Consider the following 13,551-nt stretch of genomic DNA (forward strand, 5'->3'; position numbering starts at 1 on the left):
TAACCTTCCTCCCTCTGACCGTATCGAAGCGTTGAGGGAACACCCCACTGTTTTCTGGACAGGATACTGCCAAACTGATGAGTCGCTTAGCAAAGCCAACCAGATCATCTGATTTGTCCGGTTGGATTTTTGTGTTTTGATAGAAGCATTTGTGTGCCTCACCCTCCAGCGACGGCCACTGTCTGCCTTCTCTGCCGAGGTGTCTGTTCAGACCGCTACCTGTTTTGGATGGGCTGGCTTGTCTTCTTATTGACCTACGAGAGTTCCTTGTATGTTTTGAATACAAATCCTTGGTCGATAGGGGTTTTGCAAATATTTTCTCCCAGTCTAAGTCTCGTTCTCTGGTTCCCTGAACAAAGTCTTCCAGGGAGTAGGAGGCTTAATTTTATAAAGTACGCGTTACCGATTTGTGCGTGTGTGTGGATAGTCTTTGGGGGTCTTGTGTTAAAACTCATCCCCAAACCCAAGGTTATGTAGATTGTCTTTTGTATTTATTCTACAGTGGTTATAGATTTGCATCTGAAATTCATCTCTGGACAGTTTTGTGTGAATTTTGGTGTACATTGTGAAGTTTGTAGCTGCATTCATTTCAGTCCATATGGTTTCTGGTTAATTGTCCCTTAACTATCTTTGGATAAGACATGGGATATTTGGCTCCGTTTGGTTTGAATTTCAACACTTGGAGGATTCCACAGGCCAGCCGGTGGCTGCTAACTATGGCTGGTGACCCTGGCACCACAGCACCACAGATGCTCCCGCTCCCCAAAATCCTGCTCCTCTGAAGCAGCAGCTCCCATCTTCCTGTGCTTGGACGAGGCTCCCCCTCACCAGGTCATCGGTCCTGACCAGGGAGTGGTGTCGGGTGCTTTCTCTGTCCTGCGCAGACACCTGCACAAGTCGCTCTGACCAGCAGCAGGTGAGCTCGCCCTCAGGGAAGAGGGGAGAGATAGCCAAGCATACACAGGGAGAGGGATCATCCCAATCTGCTGGTCCAGAGAGCCCCCCAAAAGTCACGCTCCTTCCACCCCTGTCCATCCCACCGCCCACCTCTGCCTCCGGGGCCCCAGAAGAGAGAAGCTCTGAATCTTTCTGCTGCTTCCCAAGTGTCCATCTGCAGAGATGGTGGCAAGGAAGGCGCTGGCTGAGTCCAACCCTGGAGTTAAGAAGCATTGGTCCGTTTGGTGCGCTGGGGTCAGAGCAGGAAGGGATGGGCACCTACTGTGTGCCGGGTGCCACCAGGCTGCAGGACCGCCAGGTGAATAGTGAGGCTGTTTTTCTCTAGAAACTGTCAGTATGGTTGGGACACAGCTGAGGTTGAAGAAGATGTGCATTTGTGCATGTGTGTGCCTGTTTGTGTGCACACACATATGCATGTAAAAGTAGGAGATACGACATGGCGTAAAATGTGATGACGTGTAATATGCAATACAATCTATATGTTTTATAAATCATTATGTAGAAGATACAGAACATTTTTTTAAAGATTTTGTTTATTTATTTGACAGAGGAGAGAGAGCAGAAGCAGGGGGAGCAGGAGCAGGAGAAGCAGGCTCCCCACTGAACAGGGAACCTAGTGTGGGGCTTGACCCCCAGGCCCCAGGATCATGACCTGAGCCAAAGGCAGACACTTAACCTGAGCCACCCAGGTGCCCCAAATATAGAATGTTTTCATTACTTTTGGAATGGGTGTTGCCCCTGGTAGAATCAGGGTGGGCTTCCCCAAGGATGTGCCACGGAGCTGGATTTGGTGACTAAGAGTCACTGTGATGAGGATGTTAATCCTGCAATGATCCCATGAAGGTTTCGTGTTCTGTACTGTGTCAATATGAAAATCACAGTCTCACCCCCTTCCTTCACCTTCATCAACCCTCCATCCCCCTAGACCTCTGTGATGTGTCCTTGGTCCCAAGGTTATCCCTGCACATCATGTCCACGTGTTAGGGGTGACTCACATCCCCCCAAAACTCATATGTTGACATAACTCCCAGTGCCTCAGAATGTGGCCTTATTTGGAAATAGAATCTTTGTAGATATAATTAGTTAGGGTGAGGTCACACTGGGTAGGGTGGATCCGTACTCCAATAAGACTGGTGTCTGTATAAAAAGAGGGAATTTGGACAAACACACACACACACACACACACACACACACGCAGAGAATGCCATGTGGGGATGCAGACCAAGATCAGAGTGCCGCGTCTCCAAGCCAGGGGACGCCAAAGATGGCCAGCAGGTGCCGAAGGCCGGGGGGAGGCCTGGAGCAGATCCTCCCTCCGTCAGGAGCAGCCCACCCTGCCTGCTTCTAGATTGGGGACTGCAGGCCTCCCAGCTGTGGGAGAGTAAATTCCTGTTGTTTGAGCCTCCAGCTTGCGGTGCTTTGTTACAGCAGCCCTGGGAGACTAATCCACCCTCTTCACAGCATTAGCAGAGGTTTAACCCCTCGAGTCCCCAGGTCATAAGCTGCGAAATGAGACCCAGTACGACTCAGGTTACGATGCACCCCACGTTTATTGAGCACCTATGAGGCACCAGGCACCATGCTAAGCCCATGGATCCCCAGAGTGACCTGTGAGGTGAGCGAGATTGCCCCTGTTGTGCAGACGAGGAAACAGGCTCAGAGGACATGAGACTCACCTGGGGGTGGGGGGATGCAGCAGAGCCCCCAGCCCACCCCCAGCCCCCATGTTTCAGACTGGGGAGCTCTGGCCCTATGGATGGGGCGTCTGCCCCTGCCCCGTGAGGTCCTCCACGGGGTCCTCCTCCGCAGAGTGGTCCGTGCTCTCCTCCTCGTCTCCCCTCTGGCTCTGTATGGCCATCTGAGTGCTCTGAATGACACAGCAATAGCATCAGTAATTACGGGGGCGGCGACAAGTGTCTGCAGTTTCTAAGAGCTTCCTGGAGATTGGTTCACCTAGTACTCCCCACAGCCCTGCAGGCGAGGGGGGCACTGCTATTAGCCTTACTTTGCGAGGGAGGAGTCTGAGGCACAGACAGGTTAAGGAGCAGTGGGTTCGGACCCAGGTGGCCTAGCTGGGGGCCATGCTGGCTTCACTGCCTAGAGGATTATTCAGGAAGCCTGCCCCCTCCACTGTGGGGTGAGGCTCCCCCTTGCCCCCTACTCAGTGACTAAACCTCTTCTGATGGGCGTGAGGCTGCTTGGAGTCTTTGTCTCATTTGGTTGAGACTCAGAGTCCTGCAGGAATACGGATGTGCTTTGCTGAGCTCCTAGGATACCATGTACCATATGACTTTCCTAAAATATGAGAAATTCAGACTTTTGAAACCTATGAGCCCATGGGCTAGGAACTAGGAATGACCTGCCCAGAGCCCCTGCTTCTCAGTGGACACACTTCAGGATGCCTCCGGGGGGCTCTCAGGACACGCAGTGGCTGCCTCGTGCTGGGCTCTGAGCTACAGATCACCGGCTCGGACTGGCCGGTCCAGGTAGGACCCCGGGGCAGGACTCCACACTCCCCGAGCAGAACCTCGTGGAAATCCCTGCTCTCAGATGGCCTCCCCCTCGTCACAGGATGAACACTCCCAGCCCCAGTGCTCACCTGGCCAGTGAGAGACCACGGGACAGCTGGGACAGACCACGGGACAGTTGGGGAGGGGGTGGTATCCTTGAGTGGCCGGGCATCGTGATGTCCATAAACCCCATGCGTCTTGGCTCTAAAATCCTGCCACGGAGAGACCAGGGCCAGCTGTTTCCAATCAGGAAAGAAAGGAAGGGGTGTGGGGAGGAAGGAGGGGACGGAGGCGATGCACAGCGGGCACTCCCAGAACCCCGACCTGGCCCAGGTCCTGTCTGGGAGCTTCCTGCGATCTACACTAGCCCGCTAAGTGGGCATCAGCATCCCATTTCATAGACGGGGAAACAGGCCTAGGGAGCCTAGGTAACACATCCATAGTCACACAGGAAAATTAGAGATTGCTCTTGCCCCTAAAAGAATATCGTAGAGATAAGTGGGCACACCAGAGCCTATCTGGTCTGCATTTAACCTCATACGGTGGTTTTAAAGCTTACCCACAAGCTGGAATACAGTTCCCTTCCCCTTGAATACATCCTTAGTGACTGACTCACTTCGAAGGCCTGGACTGCGGCCGAAACGACGCTAAATTACCTCTAAGATTAGGTTATAAAAGGTGATACGTTTTCTACCTGCCTCTGTCACAGGATACTGGCTTTATTTTTTTATTTTTAAAATATTTTGAGAAGCGGGGGAGGGGCAGAGGGGGAGAGAGAATCTGAACCCCCGCCACAGGGTTCGACCTCACAACCCTGAGACCCTGACCTGAGCTGAAACCAAGAATCAGACACATAACCCACCGTGGGGCGCCCCAGGATGCTCGCTCTAGACCAGCTGTGGTGCTGCGAGGAAGCCCCCCGCCACCTGGAGAGGCCTCGGGCAGGCAGGCCTTCAGGCTGCAGACCCCTGAGGAGCCAGGCAGGGCGGGCTTTGTGGCCCGAGCTCGGAAGAACCCCGTATTTGGTCTAACCCTCTGCTCTCACTGTCTTGCAATTCGTTGAACAGAATTGGGCCGACGTTTCCATTTTGCACTGAACCCTGCAGACCCAGAGGCCCGTCCTGAACCCAGAAAGCAGCCATCACCCGCCAGGCGCGGGGGAGGAAGCCTCATACATGACTCCAGCCCCAGCTGCCAACTGAACACCAGGAAAGACCCATGAAAGAGCATCCAGCGGAGCCACCGACCCCGAACCAGAGGATCATCGCAGCAGCCCAGCTGCTGTGCAGCGAGGGGTTTTACAGGTCAGCCAGCCCCTGCTCCATTTGCAGCCCCCGTAAGCCCTCGTCCGCACCCGAACGGCAGCAAGCCTCCGCCTGGGATGCTTTTTGTCACTGTTGACTCATTTGCTTGTTTTTTAAACACCCAAGTCCTGGTGAAAATGTTGATATTCCAGAAAGATAGAATTGGGAAAATTCTCCACCTCTGGTTTTGGCAGCCGGGGGCAGATAAAGAAAAGAATTCATCAGCACGAGTCTGCGAAACTGTAACAATCGCAAAATGTTGCCAATAAAAATTGCTCCTACGAGGATAACCAGAAGCAAACGGAGTCCCGTACCGCCAGCTAGCAAGTGGGGCATCTGTGGTGCCCATACCTCCAGGTCTCTCTCCAGGTCATAGCTGTCCAGGCTCTGGAAGGCGCTGGAATAGACCTCCACCGCTTTGGCGTGGAACACCATCTCAATGGTGACAAAGTCGGAAAAGATTTTCTGTGGGGAAAGAAGCCCGAATCACGTAAGCGGCACTGGCCCAAGGAGGGTCCCGGGGTCACCTTGAACGTGGAGCAAATGGGCGGGTGGGGGGGGTAGTGTTAGCTGTCCTCTGGGGGTGGGGAGGTCCTAAGCCAGTGTCACTCTGCTCAGCAAGCGCTTTCGGGGTTCCTACGCATGCCTGGCTCCAGTGAGGCCTGCTGCTGTGCGCCAGGCCCCATAATGTGTGCCAGGCCCCCTACTGTGCGCTACGCCCCTACTGTGTGCCAGGACCCCTGCTGTGTGCCAGGCCCCTACTGTGCACCAGGAGACCCTATTGTGCACCAGGACCCCTGCTGTGCGCCAGGACCCCTACTGTGCACCAGGACCCCTACTGTGTGCCAGCACCCCTGCTGTGCTCCAGGACTTCTACTGTGCACCAGGACCCCTGCTGTGCGCCAGAAGCCCTACTGTGTGGCAGGCACCCTCTACTGTGCACCAGGCATCCCCTACTGTGTGCTAAAACCCCTCTCACTGTCCACCAGGCCCCCCCTACTGTGCACTAGGGCCTTACTGTGTGCTAGCACCCCCTACTGTGCACCAGGCACCTCCCTACTGTGCGCCAGCCCCCCTACTGTGTGCTAGCACCCCCCACTGTGCACCAGGAACACCCCTCACTGTGCACCAGTCCCCCTGCTGTGTGCTAGCACCCCCCACTGTGCACCAGGCCCCTCTACTGTGTGCCAGGCCCCCCACCATGTGCCAGAACACCTACTGTGCACCAGGCACCCCCTACCATGTGCCAGGCCCCCTACTATGTGCCAGCACCCCCTACTATGTGCCAGGCACCCCCTACTATACGCTAGGCCCCCTACTATGTGCTAGCACCCCCTCACTGTGCACCAGGCACCCCCACACTGTGCATTAGGCAACCCCCTGTACTGCGCACCAGACCCCCTGTGTGCTAGCACCCCCCCACTGTACACCAGGCACCCCTCTATTGTGTGCCAGGCAACCCCCCCATTGTGCACCAGACCCCCTACTGTGTGCTAGCACCCCCTCACTGTGCGCCAGGCAACCCCCCCACACTGTGTACCAGGCACCCTCTACTGTGTGCCAGGTACCCCCAACTATATGCCAGCACCCTCTACTGTGTGCCAGGTACCCCCTACTGTGCGCCAGGCACCCTACTATGTGCTAGGCCCCCCCCTACTATGTGCCAGCACCCCCTACTGTGCACCAGGCCTTCACAGAGACTCCCACTTTGCTTTGGGCCCCAGCAGGACACAGGCTTGGGGCGGGGGAGGAGGAACACCCCGTTTCCCATAAACTTTGGAAATCCCTGGCCAGGGAGGCAGGCTCCGAGGAGGTCTCCAAGCCAGCACTGGCGACGAAAGGGAGAAGGGCCAAAACGGGGAGCGCCTTCCTCCTGCCTCCCTCCCACCCCCGCAAGCCCCCCAAGCCGACTTGGTGGTGAGCGCTGTAGCCCAAGAGGTGGGGCCAAGCCTTCTCCTGTCACTCACTGACCTATGACTGATCCTGTCTGAGCCCCCGTGTCTTCATCTGCACGGCGGGGCCCAGAGTGGCCCCAGTTCACGAAGCCCCCCCGAGATTCAGTTATGCAGCCGCTCTGTCTGGCTGCCCTGAATCAGCACCAGCCCTACCTGGGGGTTTGTGAGAAATGCACGTTCTCCAGCGCCCCCAGACCCACGGAATGGGGCTCCAGGGTGGACCCATCGCCGGGCGGTCTGCGCGTGAAGCAGCCCTCCAGGAGCTCCCTGACCCACGCTCGGCTGCGGGAAGGCCTGCCCGGAAGCGTTACCCACGTGCTTTTACAGGAGCCGGAGAGCTCTCCTGTGCTTAGGATCACTTTATTAGAAATGTGACCTAAAACTATACACTGATAGTCATTATCTCAAGTTCTGCGTTTTTTCGCTTTTAAAACTGGGAGAGTTCTTCGGGGGGGATGGTTTGGAGAAGGGCCTCTTACAAACTTAATCCCCAAAGTTTGAAAGGTGCCTATTTTAAGCTGCATGCGCTTCTTGGCCTCTAACTGTGCCAAGAATCTTGTCCTAAACCCTTGCCAGCACCCCGCTTGCCAGGGCCCCGCGTTCAGGCCCCATAAACATCAGGTGCTGAATAACGGTCTGCAGGTACTTTTAGGTCCTGCCTGCAACGTGGACGCTTGAGCGCTAACCCCCACAGGTTTCTCTCACTGGTGCATTCACTTACTCGCCATTCACTTCCCAGATATTTACTGAGTACTGCTCAGCGCAGGCCCTGGACCCAGTGCAGGGACCCAGCGGGGGACACGACACACAGGCGCCACGTCGTGCCCCGTGTGTGACTCATGTGGCACCAACAGGCGGGGGGCGGGGTGGGCAAGTTGCCCCCTACACTCTTCACCCCACGATGATTGGCATGTGTCATGGGTCTTCCCCAGGGTATCAACTCCATGAGGACAGGGGCCTTGCTTCTCTGACTGTGGTGTCCCAGCGCCAGGCACAGTGTCTGGCACATAGTAGGTGTGTATTCAGCATTTGTTGGGTTGATGAGTGAGTTAAAAATACAATTAACCCATCTACCCTGGGATAACTGCCCCCAGGGGGCGCAGAGCCATGAATTAATGTCAGGGATGGACTGAGCTGGGGCTCCCGGTGAGTTTCCCTGAAGATGAGGTGTAACTTGACGCAGAGTGAGGGCAAAGCCTTCCTGGCAGAGGGCATGGCCTGTGCAAAGGCCCTGAGGTGTGTCGGGGTTTGGTGCCCTGCAGCTTGGATTGCTGTGTCCAAGATAAGGCTGGGCTGGGGCTTCTGGAGGCTTGGGGAGGATTTCTATCTTTATCTTTAGAGTAAGGGGGGGTCATGGGAGGGTACGTAACCCAGGAGTGATAAATGGCAGCCGCCGTTTGTGAGACCCCTGGGACTGTAACGTGGGTGCGGGGGGTTGCTGAGAGTGGGTGCAGGGATCTCTGTGACTGGCTGGGGCTCCAGGATTCTAGGTCACACTGTGGGGTGGAGTGGGGGAACAGGGTGGGGGGGGTGGAAGGAGGAGGCACCTGTGCCCCCCCACTCCTTGTGCCTAACCATAGCTTACTCGGTCAAGGGCAAAGAAAGAAGGAGGAAGTCAGAGCAATGCTGTGGGTCCTTGTGTGGAAAGGATGGGGATTTGGGCTGGTGGTGGCAAAGTCTGCCAAATTCTCCTGGTGGGAGCTGGGCCTGGGTGTTTAGAGGCAGGGCCTTCCCCTGCAGCCAGGATTAGGCCAAGATTAGGTGTCCTGGGAGCCCAGGCTCTGAGACCCGTCCGGGCAACTGGCAACACATGCTCACGTACACACATCTGTGCTCACAAACACAGTGTGCACACATGTGCATGCACGCTCACAAGTCCACACACAGATGCGCACACACATGTGCGTGTACGAACACACTCACACTCGAGGCCAGAGTACTTCCAACACCGGGCCGCCCACGCCTACCTGTAGGTCCTTCAGCTTCTGCTTCTGGAAGGTGTCGATCATCTCCTCCAGCTGGTGGGTGGTACGACTGGCATCCACTGAGGCCCTCTGCACACTGGTCTCTGTCTGGCTCCAGAGGCAGGAAGTGTCACGGGGCGGTCCGGGCCTTTACACACTACTCTGGATCGTTTCCCATTCTCCCTTTGGGTCATCTCTCCTGCCTCATGGACCTCTCTTGCCAATTTGGTCATCAGAGGAAAGGCCAAGCTGGACCATGGTGAAAGGGCTGGGCGCCGCTTGGCCAGACCTGCTTACTGGCTGTGTGACCCTGGGCCGGTCACGAAACCTCTCTGAGCCTCAATCTCTTTGCCTATAAGCAGGGGACAGTAATAATACCTGCCTTGCAGGGTTGTTGAAGGAATTAAACAGTGGGCACCTGCTGAGCTATTAGTATAATAGGTGTCCCACTTTTGATAATAATTCCTGCGTGTGGAATGTTTTTAGGTAATTAATTTGTCTGACCTGACTGGTCACCAGGCACACGGAGAACCTGGATTTTAGAGTTAGAGACCGTCAGAGTGGAGTTCCAAGTTTACCCCTGGCCTCCCCTGTGTGACCTCGGGCAGGTCGCCTTTCTTGGCCTCAGTTTCCCCATCTAGACAGTGGGCATGAAGCTAGAGGTGCCCACACCCAGTGAGCATTTAGTGAGTAGCCCTGGTAAGGAAGTGGGGCCTTGGAGGGGGTGACTTGCTGGCTTACTGAACAGTGCTAATGAGGGGACAGACTCGGGTCTCCTGACCCCCCAGCCCACCGCCTGCCCTGCACCTTTGACTTGCATCCTGAGCACACAGTTCTGCACACACCTGCCCAGGTAAAAGCTCACCTCGCCGTTCCGTGGGCCATGCCTCACCTGCCATGAGCCGCTGCCTTCCCCCCACAGACACAGGGCACTCACCTGGGTCTGAGATCGGTGTGGTTAAGGAGCCAGGTTAACCAGCAGCCCCTACCCAGGGGACACCCGTGACCAATGGCCACCCTGGCCCAGCAGCTTCAGGCCCCACTTCCAGGAAGGATACAATCATTTGCCTGTCCGAAGGGGACTTCTGCCTCAGTTTCTCCAGCTTTTCCAATTGTTTGATCTCATTCTTCTGGACTTGCTTGAATTTCTTGATCTCAGCCTAAAGGGAAAAGGAGGGCCGTTTCCTGGTTGTCCCGGCGGGCCAGACCCCGTCAGGCAGTGCCCCTTGCTCACCTGTGTCTGCTTGATGTGCGCCCCGTAGAGTTTCAGGGGGTGGATGACCTTGGTCTCCAGCCTCTCGACCTGAGGGAGTGTGGACAAGCAGAGAGTCAGAGCAGATGGAACCAGGGGGTGCGTGGAGCCGGTGTGGGCTCCAGCCTACATTCGTAGAGTGCTGCGTGCACACCGTAGCTGCATGACAGGAGCCCGTGGGGGGCCGTGGAAGCACGAGACACCCTCCCTCCCCGCTTACGGTTGAGGATACCTGCCTGTGCTCATGGCTCTACCTCCCCAAGGCTCGGGCGATCCGTTTCATCTCACGAGCCTCGTTTCCTCCCTGTAAAATGGGCATAATGGCTGTGCCCACCAAGGGTTTCATGACAGTCCATCAGGTGCCACTGCCAATTCAGTTCTCCAGCCGGCCTTACCGTCCCCACTGCGGGGACTAGTAGGTGCACTTGGAACACGAAGTAGCCCGGGATTCAGAGCTGACTGAGCTGAGAGCCCTATGCAGCCCCCAAGGGCACAGCAGGGTGTGTGAGGGGGATGCCTGATGCCCCTGAGTCAGTCCCTGAGAGTCAGACTTAGGAGCCTCCCATCCCTTCCCCTGGGCTCCTTAAAACCCTGATTGCCAGTTACCCCCCACCCCACCCCAGGGGTTCTGAATGAGCAAGTCCTCAGTGTGACCCAAGAATCTGCATTGCTAACAAGTCACAGGTGAGGCTGAGGCCTTGAGGACCAGTGGCAGGGAGATCCTCTGAAATTTTGGCTTGCCAGATGCTCCAGGAGATCTAGAAGCCCCACCAGGCCCCTTCCTTTACCTTGTCAAGGCTTATGACCCTGCTAGGGGAAACACAAATCTTAAATAAATAATAATTCTCCCAGGAGTCAACTTTTAAAAATAATAATAATTTTCCCAGGAGTAGAAAGGAAAAGAGACTTTCCCCCTTGCTTTCCTTACAGCATTTTCTTTTAGAAAACCTGCAATTGTAAATCCCTTTCTTCTGTCCCTTTGGGACTCATGTAAACCTTTCTAAAAGCTAAATAAGATTCTTGATGGTTTACAAGCTGGGAATGGCAGGCGTGTCTTTGAAACGTAAACATCGAGGATGACAGGTCTCTAGGGAGTTTGCTCAGGTACCTGGTTCCAAGCCTGTGAAGACCTGCTTGTTACAGAGAGAGGAGAAGTTTTACTCTTCCTTCGGAGAGAGGCCACTCACTGACACAGGTGGCCACCCTGTCACCAGGTGGAATTAGGAATGGTGGGGGGACGAATGGTGCCATTAGTCCTGCGTCCTGAGACGGTGAGTGTGGGGTTGTTTCTGCCTGGCTGTGTAGAGGAGTGAGGTTTCTTTTCTTTCCTTTTTTAAAGGATTTTATTTATTAATTCATGAGCGACACACAGAGAGAGGCAGAGACACAGGCAGAGGGAGAAGCAGGCTCCATGCAGGGAGCCCGACGTGGGACTCGATCCCGGGGCCCCGGGATCACGCTCTGAGCCAAAGGAAGATAGATGCTCGACCACCGAGCCACCCAGGCGTCCCCAAGGCAGGGAGGTTCCTGTGTGCCAGCCCCTGTGCACTGCCTGCAGTGTGTGCTACAGTCTGGTTTCATGCTTATTCCAAAGAGAAGCTGGTTGGTTCAGAGGACTCTCCAGGGCTGGCAGGTGATTTTTATTTTTAGCTCTCTCCCTAACACCCTGCTGCCTCCTCACTGCAGCCGCCAGGATTTCTCCGGGTCCTGGGCTCCGGGCTTGTGCCTCCGATCTGGGACTCCTGGAGCCCACAGCCCCCGCCCTCAGGCTGGGCTTCCTGGGGTCCTTGCCTTGTCTGGCTTTTGTCCAGCACCACAACGCTTCCAGGCTCTCAGCCCCATGGCATGGGGCAGGGAGGTGGGGGGGTGTATGACCGGGGAGGGAGCTCTATGCATGTCCACCCCTCACGGACACCTCTTTAAGAGACATGTGCACTAGCTGTGCCCCCTGCAGCGCAGCTCCAGCCCTCAGACCTGAGCCCAGCAAGGGGCCCGGGGTCCCCCTGGGCGCCCCTGCCTACCTCGGCCTGCCGATAATCCTGCACTTTGGCCAGGTCCTCGGCGAAGTTCCTCACGGTGGCCCGCATCTCAGGGTTCTCGGTGTTGGCGAAGTCGATGAGCTGTTTGACCAGCTGGTCGGCCTTGTCCCTCAGCCGGGCCGTCTTGCGGGTGTAGGCGGCCAGCAGTGAGCAGAACTGGCCAAAGTACTTCTCGGCATTGGTCACTGTGTTCTCCATCACCCGCACCTGGCTGTTCCTGGGGAGGTGGGAGCCTGAGAGGCAGTTCTGGGCCATGACACCAGGGCAGGTCGGGACAGCAACACAGAGGTCACCCACCCATCACCCTGCACCTAGCTGGTGAGCTCCCTGCCCGGGGCCTGGTCCCATCTGATGATGCTTGTGGTTCTATCAAGGCAGATCTGGGAGGCCAGCCAGGTCGCAGGCTGGTCAAGGGGCCGGCAGGGATGCAAAGGCTGCTCTGGTTCCAAATCCAGCCTTACCCTCCCTGGGACCCTGAGCGGGGCTTTAGCATCTTCCTGGCAGAGTTATTCATCCTAGCTGCAAGGGCCCCTCCCCCCAGAATCCCCTGATTCTGCCTCCACCTCCCACCCTGACCTCCCTGAGCTGTTCAAACTGTCTCCCTTCTCTGAGCCCTGAAGGTTGTTAAAAAATGAATAAACTTTTTTTGGGGGGGGCCAGGTTTAGGTTTACAGAAAAATTAAGTGGAAGGTACAGAGAGTTCCTCAGAGCACAGGCGGTTTCCCTATCATTAGCAGGGGCTGCGTGTTTCGAGAAGCACCTCGAGTGGTTTCAAGGTCGAGTCTGTGACCTTCAGAGGAACCAGGCACCAAAATAAATGGATAAGGGGCAGGCAAGCCCCAAGGGAGCGTTGATAAAACCTGGTCAGAGAGGGTCAGGGACCATTCCACGGGGGCTGGGGGTGTCGTCTGGGGGGCTCTGAGGCACTAAGAGAGGTTTTGCAGGTGGAGCCGAATGAGGGAAAGAGGGGATGGATCCTGTGAATTTGGCTACCTCAGAGCTGTGGGCAGTAATGCCAGAGAGCAGAGGTCAGATTCTGGAAGCTTCCCTGGCCTTCCCTTGACCTTGAGGTGGGGTGAGGTGGGACGGAGAGCAGCCTTTACCACCACCCGCCCCAGGAGGCCTGGCTGCCCCCATCTCTCTTGCTGCATCAGCCCCCCAAATCCTGCCTCCCAGCCCCTCCCAGCCAAGGCCAGCTCAGGCCACTCACCTGGAGAGAACAATGCTCATTGTGACGGGGGGCACCAGCTTTCCTAGTCTAGGGGAATGGGACAGGGGCCCAGGGGTCCGGCAGGCCAGACTGGGGAGGGGAGAGGCTGGCGGGGCAGGGCGCAGCTGTGTGGTCCCGGCTCTAGGGCTCTAGGGACGCTGCCACCTGGTTGCCAGGCAACATGGCCACCCACAGCCACCCTGGGAGGAGCCCCAGCTGGTTGCCTGGCAACGTCTCCCCAGGCCAGCCTGGCTGCGGGGAGGGGTCCCAGAGGACCCCAAAACCCCCCTCCACCAGTACACTTCGTTTGACTGGACGTTCTGTGGAGCCAGGCAGTGTGGGGGGGTCCAAGGATGCAAC

General features: G+C 56.4%; 1 protein-coding gene across 1 annotated transcript; it reads right to left on the reverse strand.

Moving 5' to 3' along the window:
* Positions 1 to 2,707: 2,707 nt before the first annotated feature.
* On the reverse strand, positions 2,708 to 13,255 carry CIBAR2 (CBY1 interacting BAR domain containing 2). Its single transcript, XM_055305220.1, has 9 exons — positions 13,192 to 13,255; positions 11,964 to 12,198; positions 9,925 to 9,993; positions 9,749 to 9,850; positions 9,019 to 9,020; positions 8,694 to 8,802; positions 5,123 to 5,236; positions 3,557 to 3,679; positions 2,708 to 2,824 (listed from the first exon to the last, which is right to left on the reverse strand). Exons 1-9 carry the CDS (start codon positions 13,209 to 13,211, stop codon positions 2,708 to 2,710), a joined length of 891 nt encoding a protein of 296 aa, XP_055161195.1. The 5' UTR covers positions 13,212 to 13,255.
* Between the last annotated feature and the right edge of the window lie 296 nt (positions 13,256 to 13,551).

Source organism: Nyctereutes procyonoides, unplaced genomic scaffold (assembly GCF_905146905.1).
Source record: "Nyctereutes procyonoides isolate TBG_1078 unplaced genomic scaffold, NYPRO_anot_genome, whole genome shotgun sequence".
Taxonomy (NCBI): domain Eukaryota; kingdom Metazoa; phylum Chordata; class Mammalia; order Carnivora; family Canidae; genus Nyctereutes; species Nyctereutes procyonoides.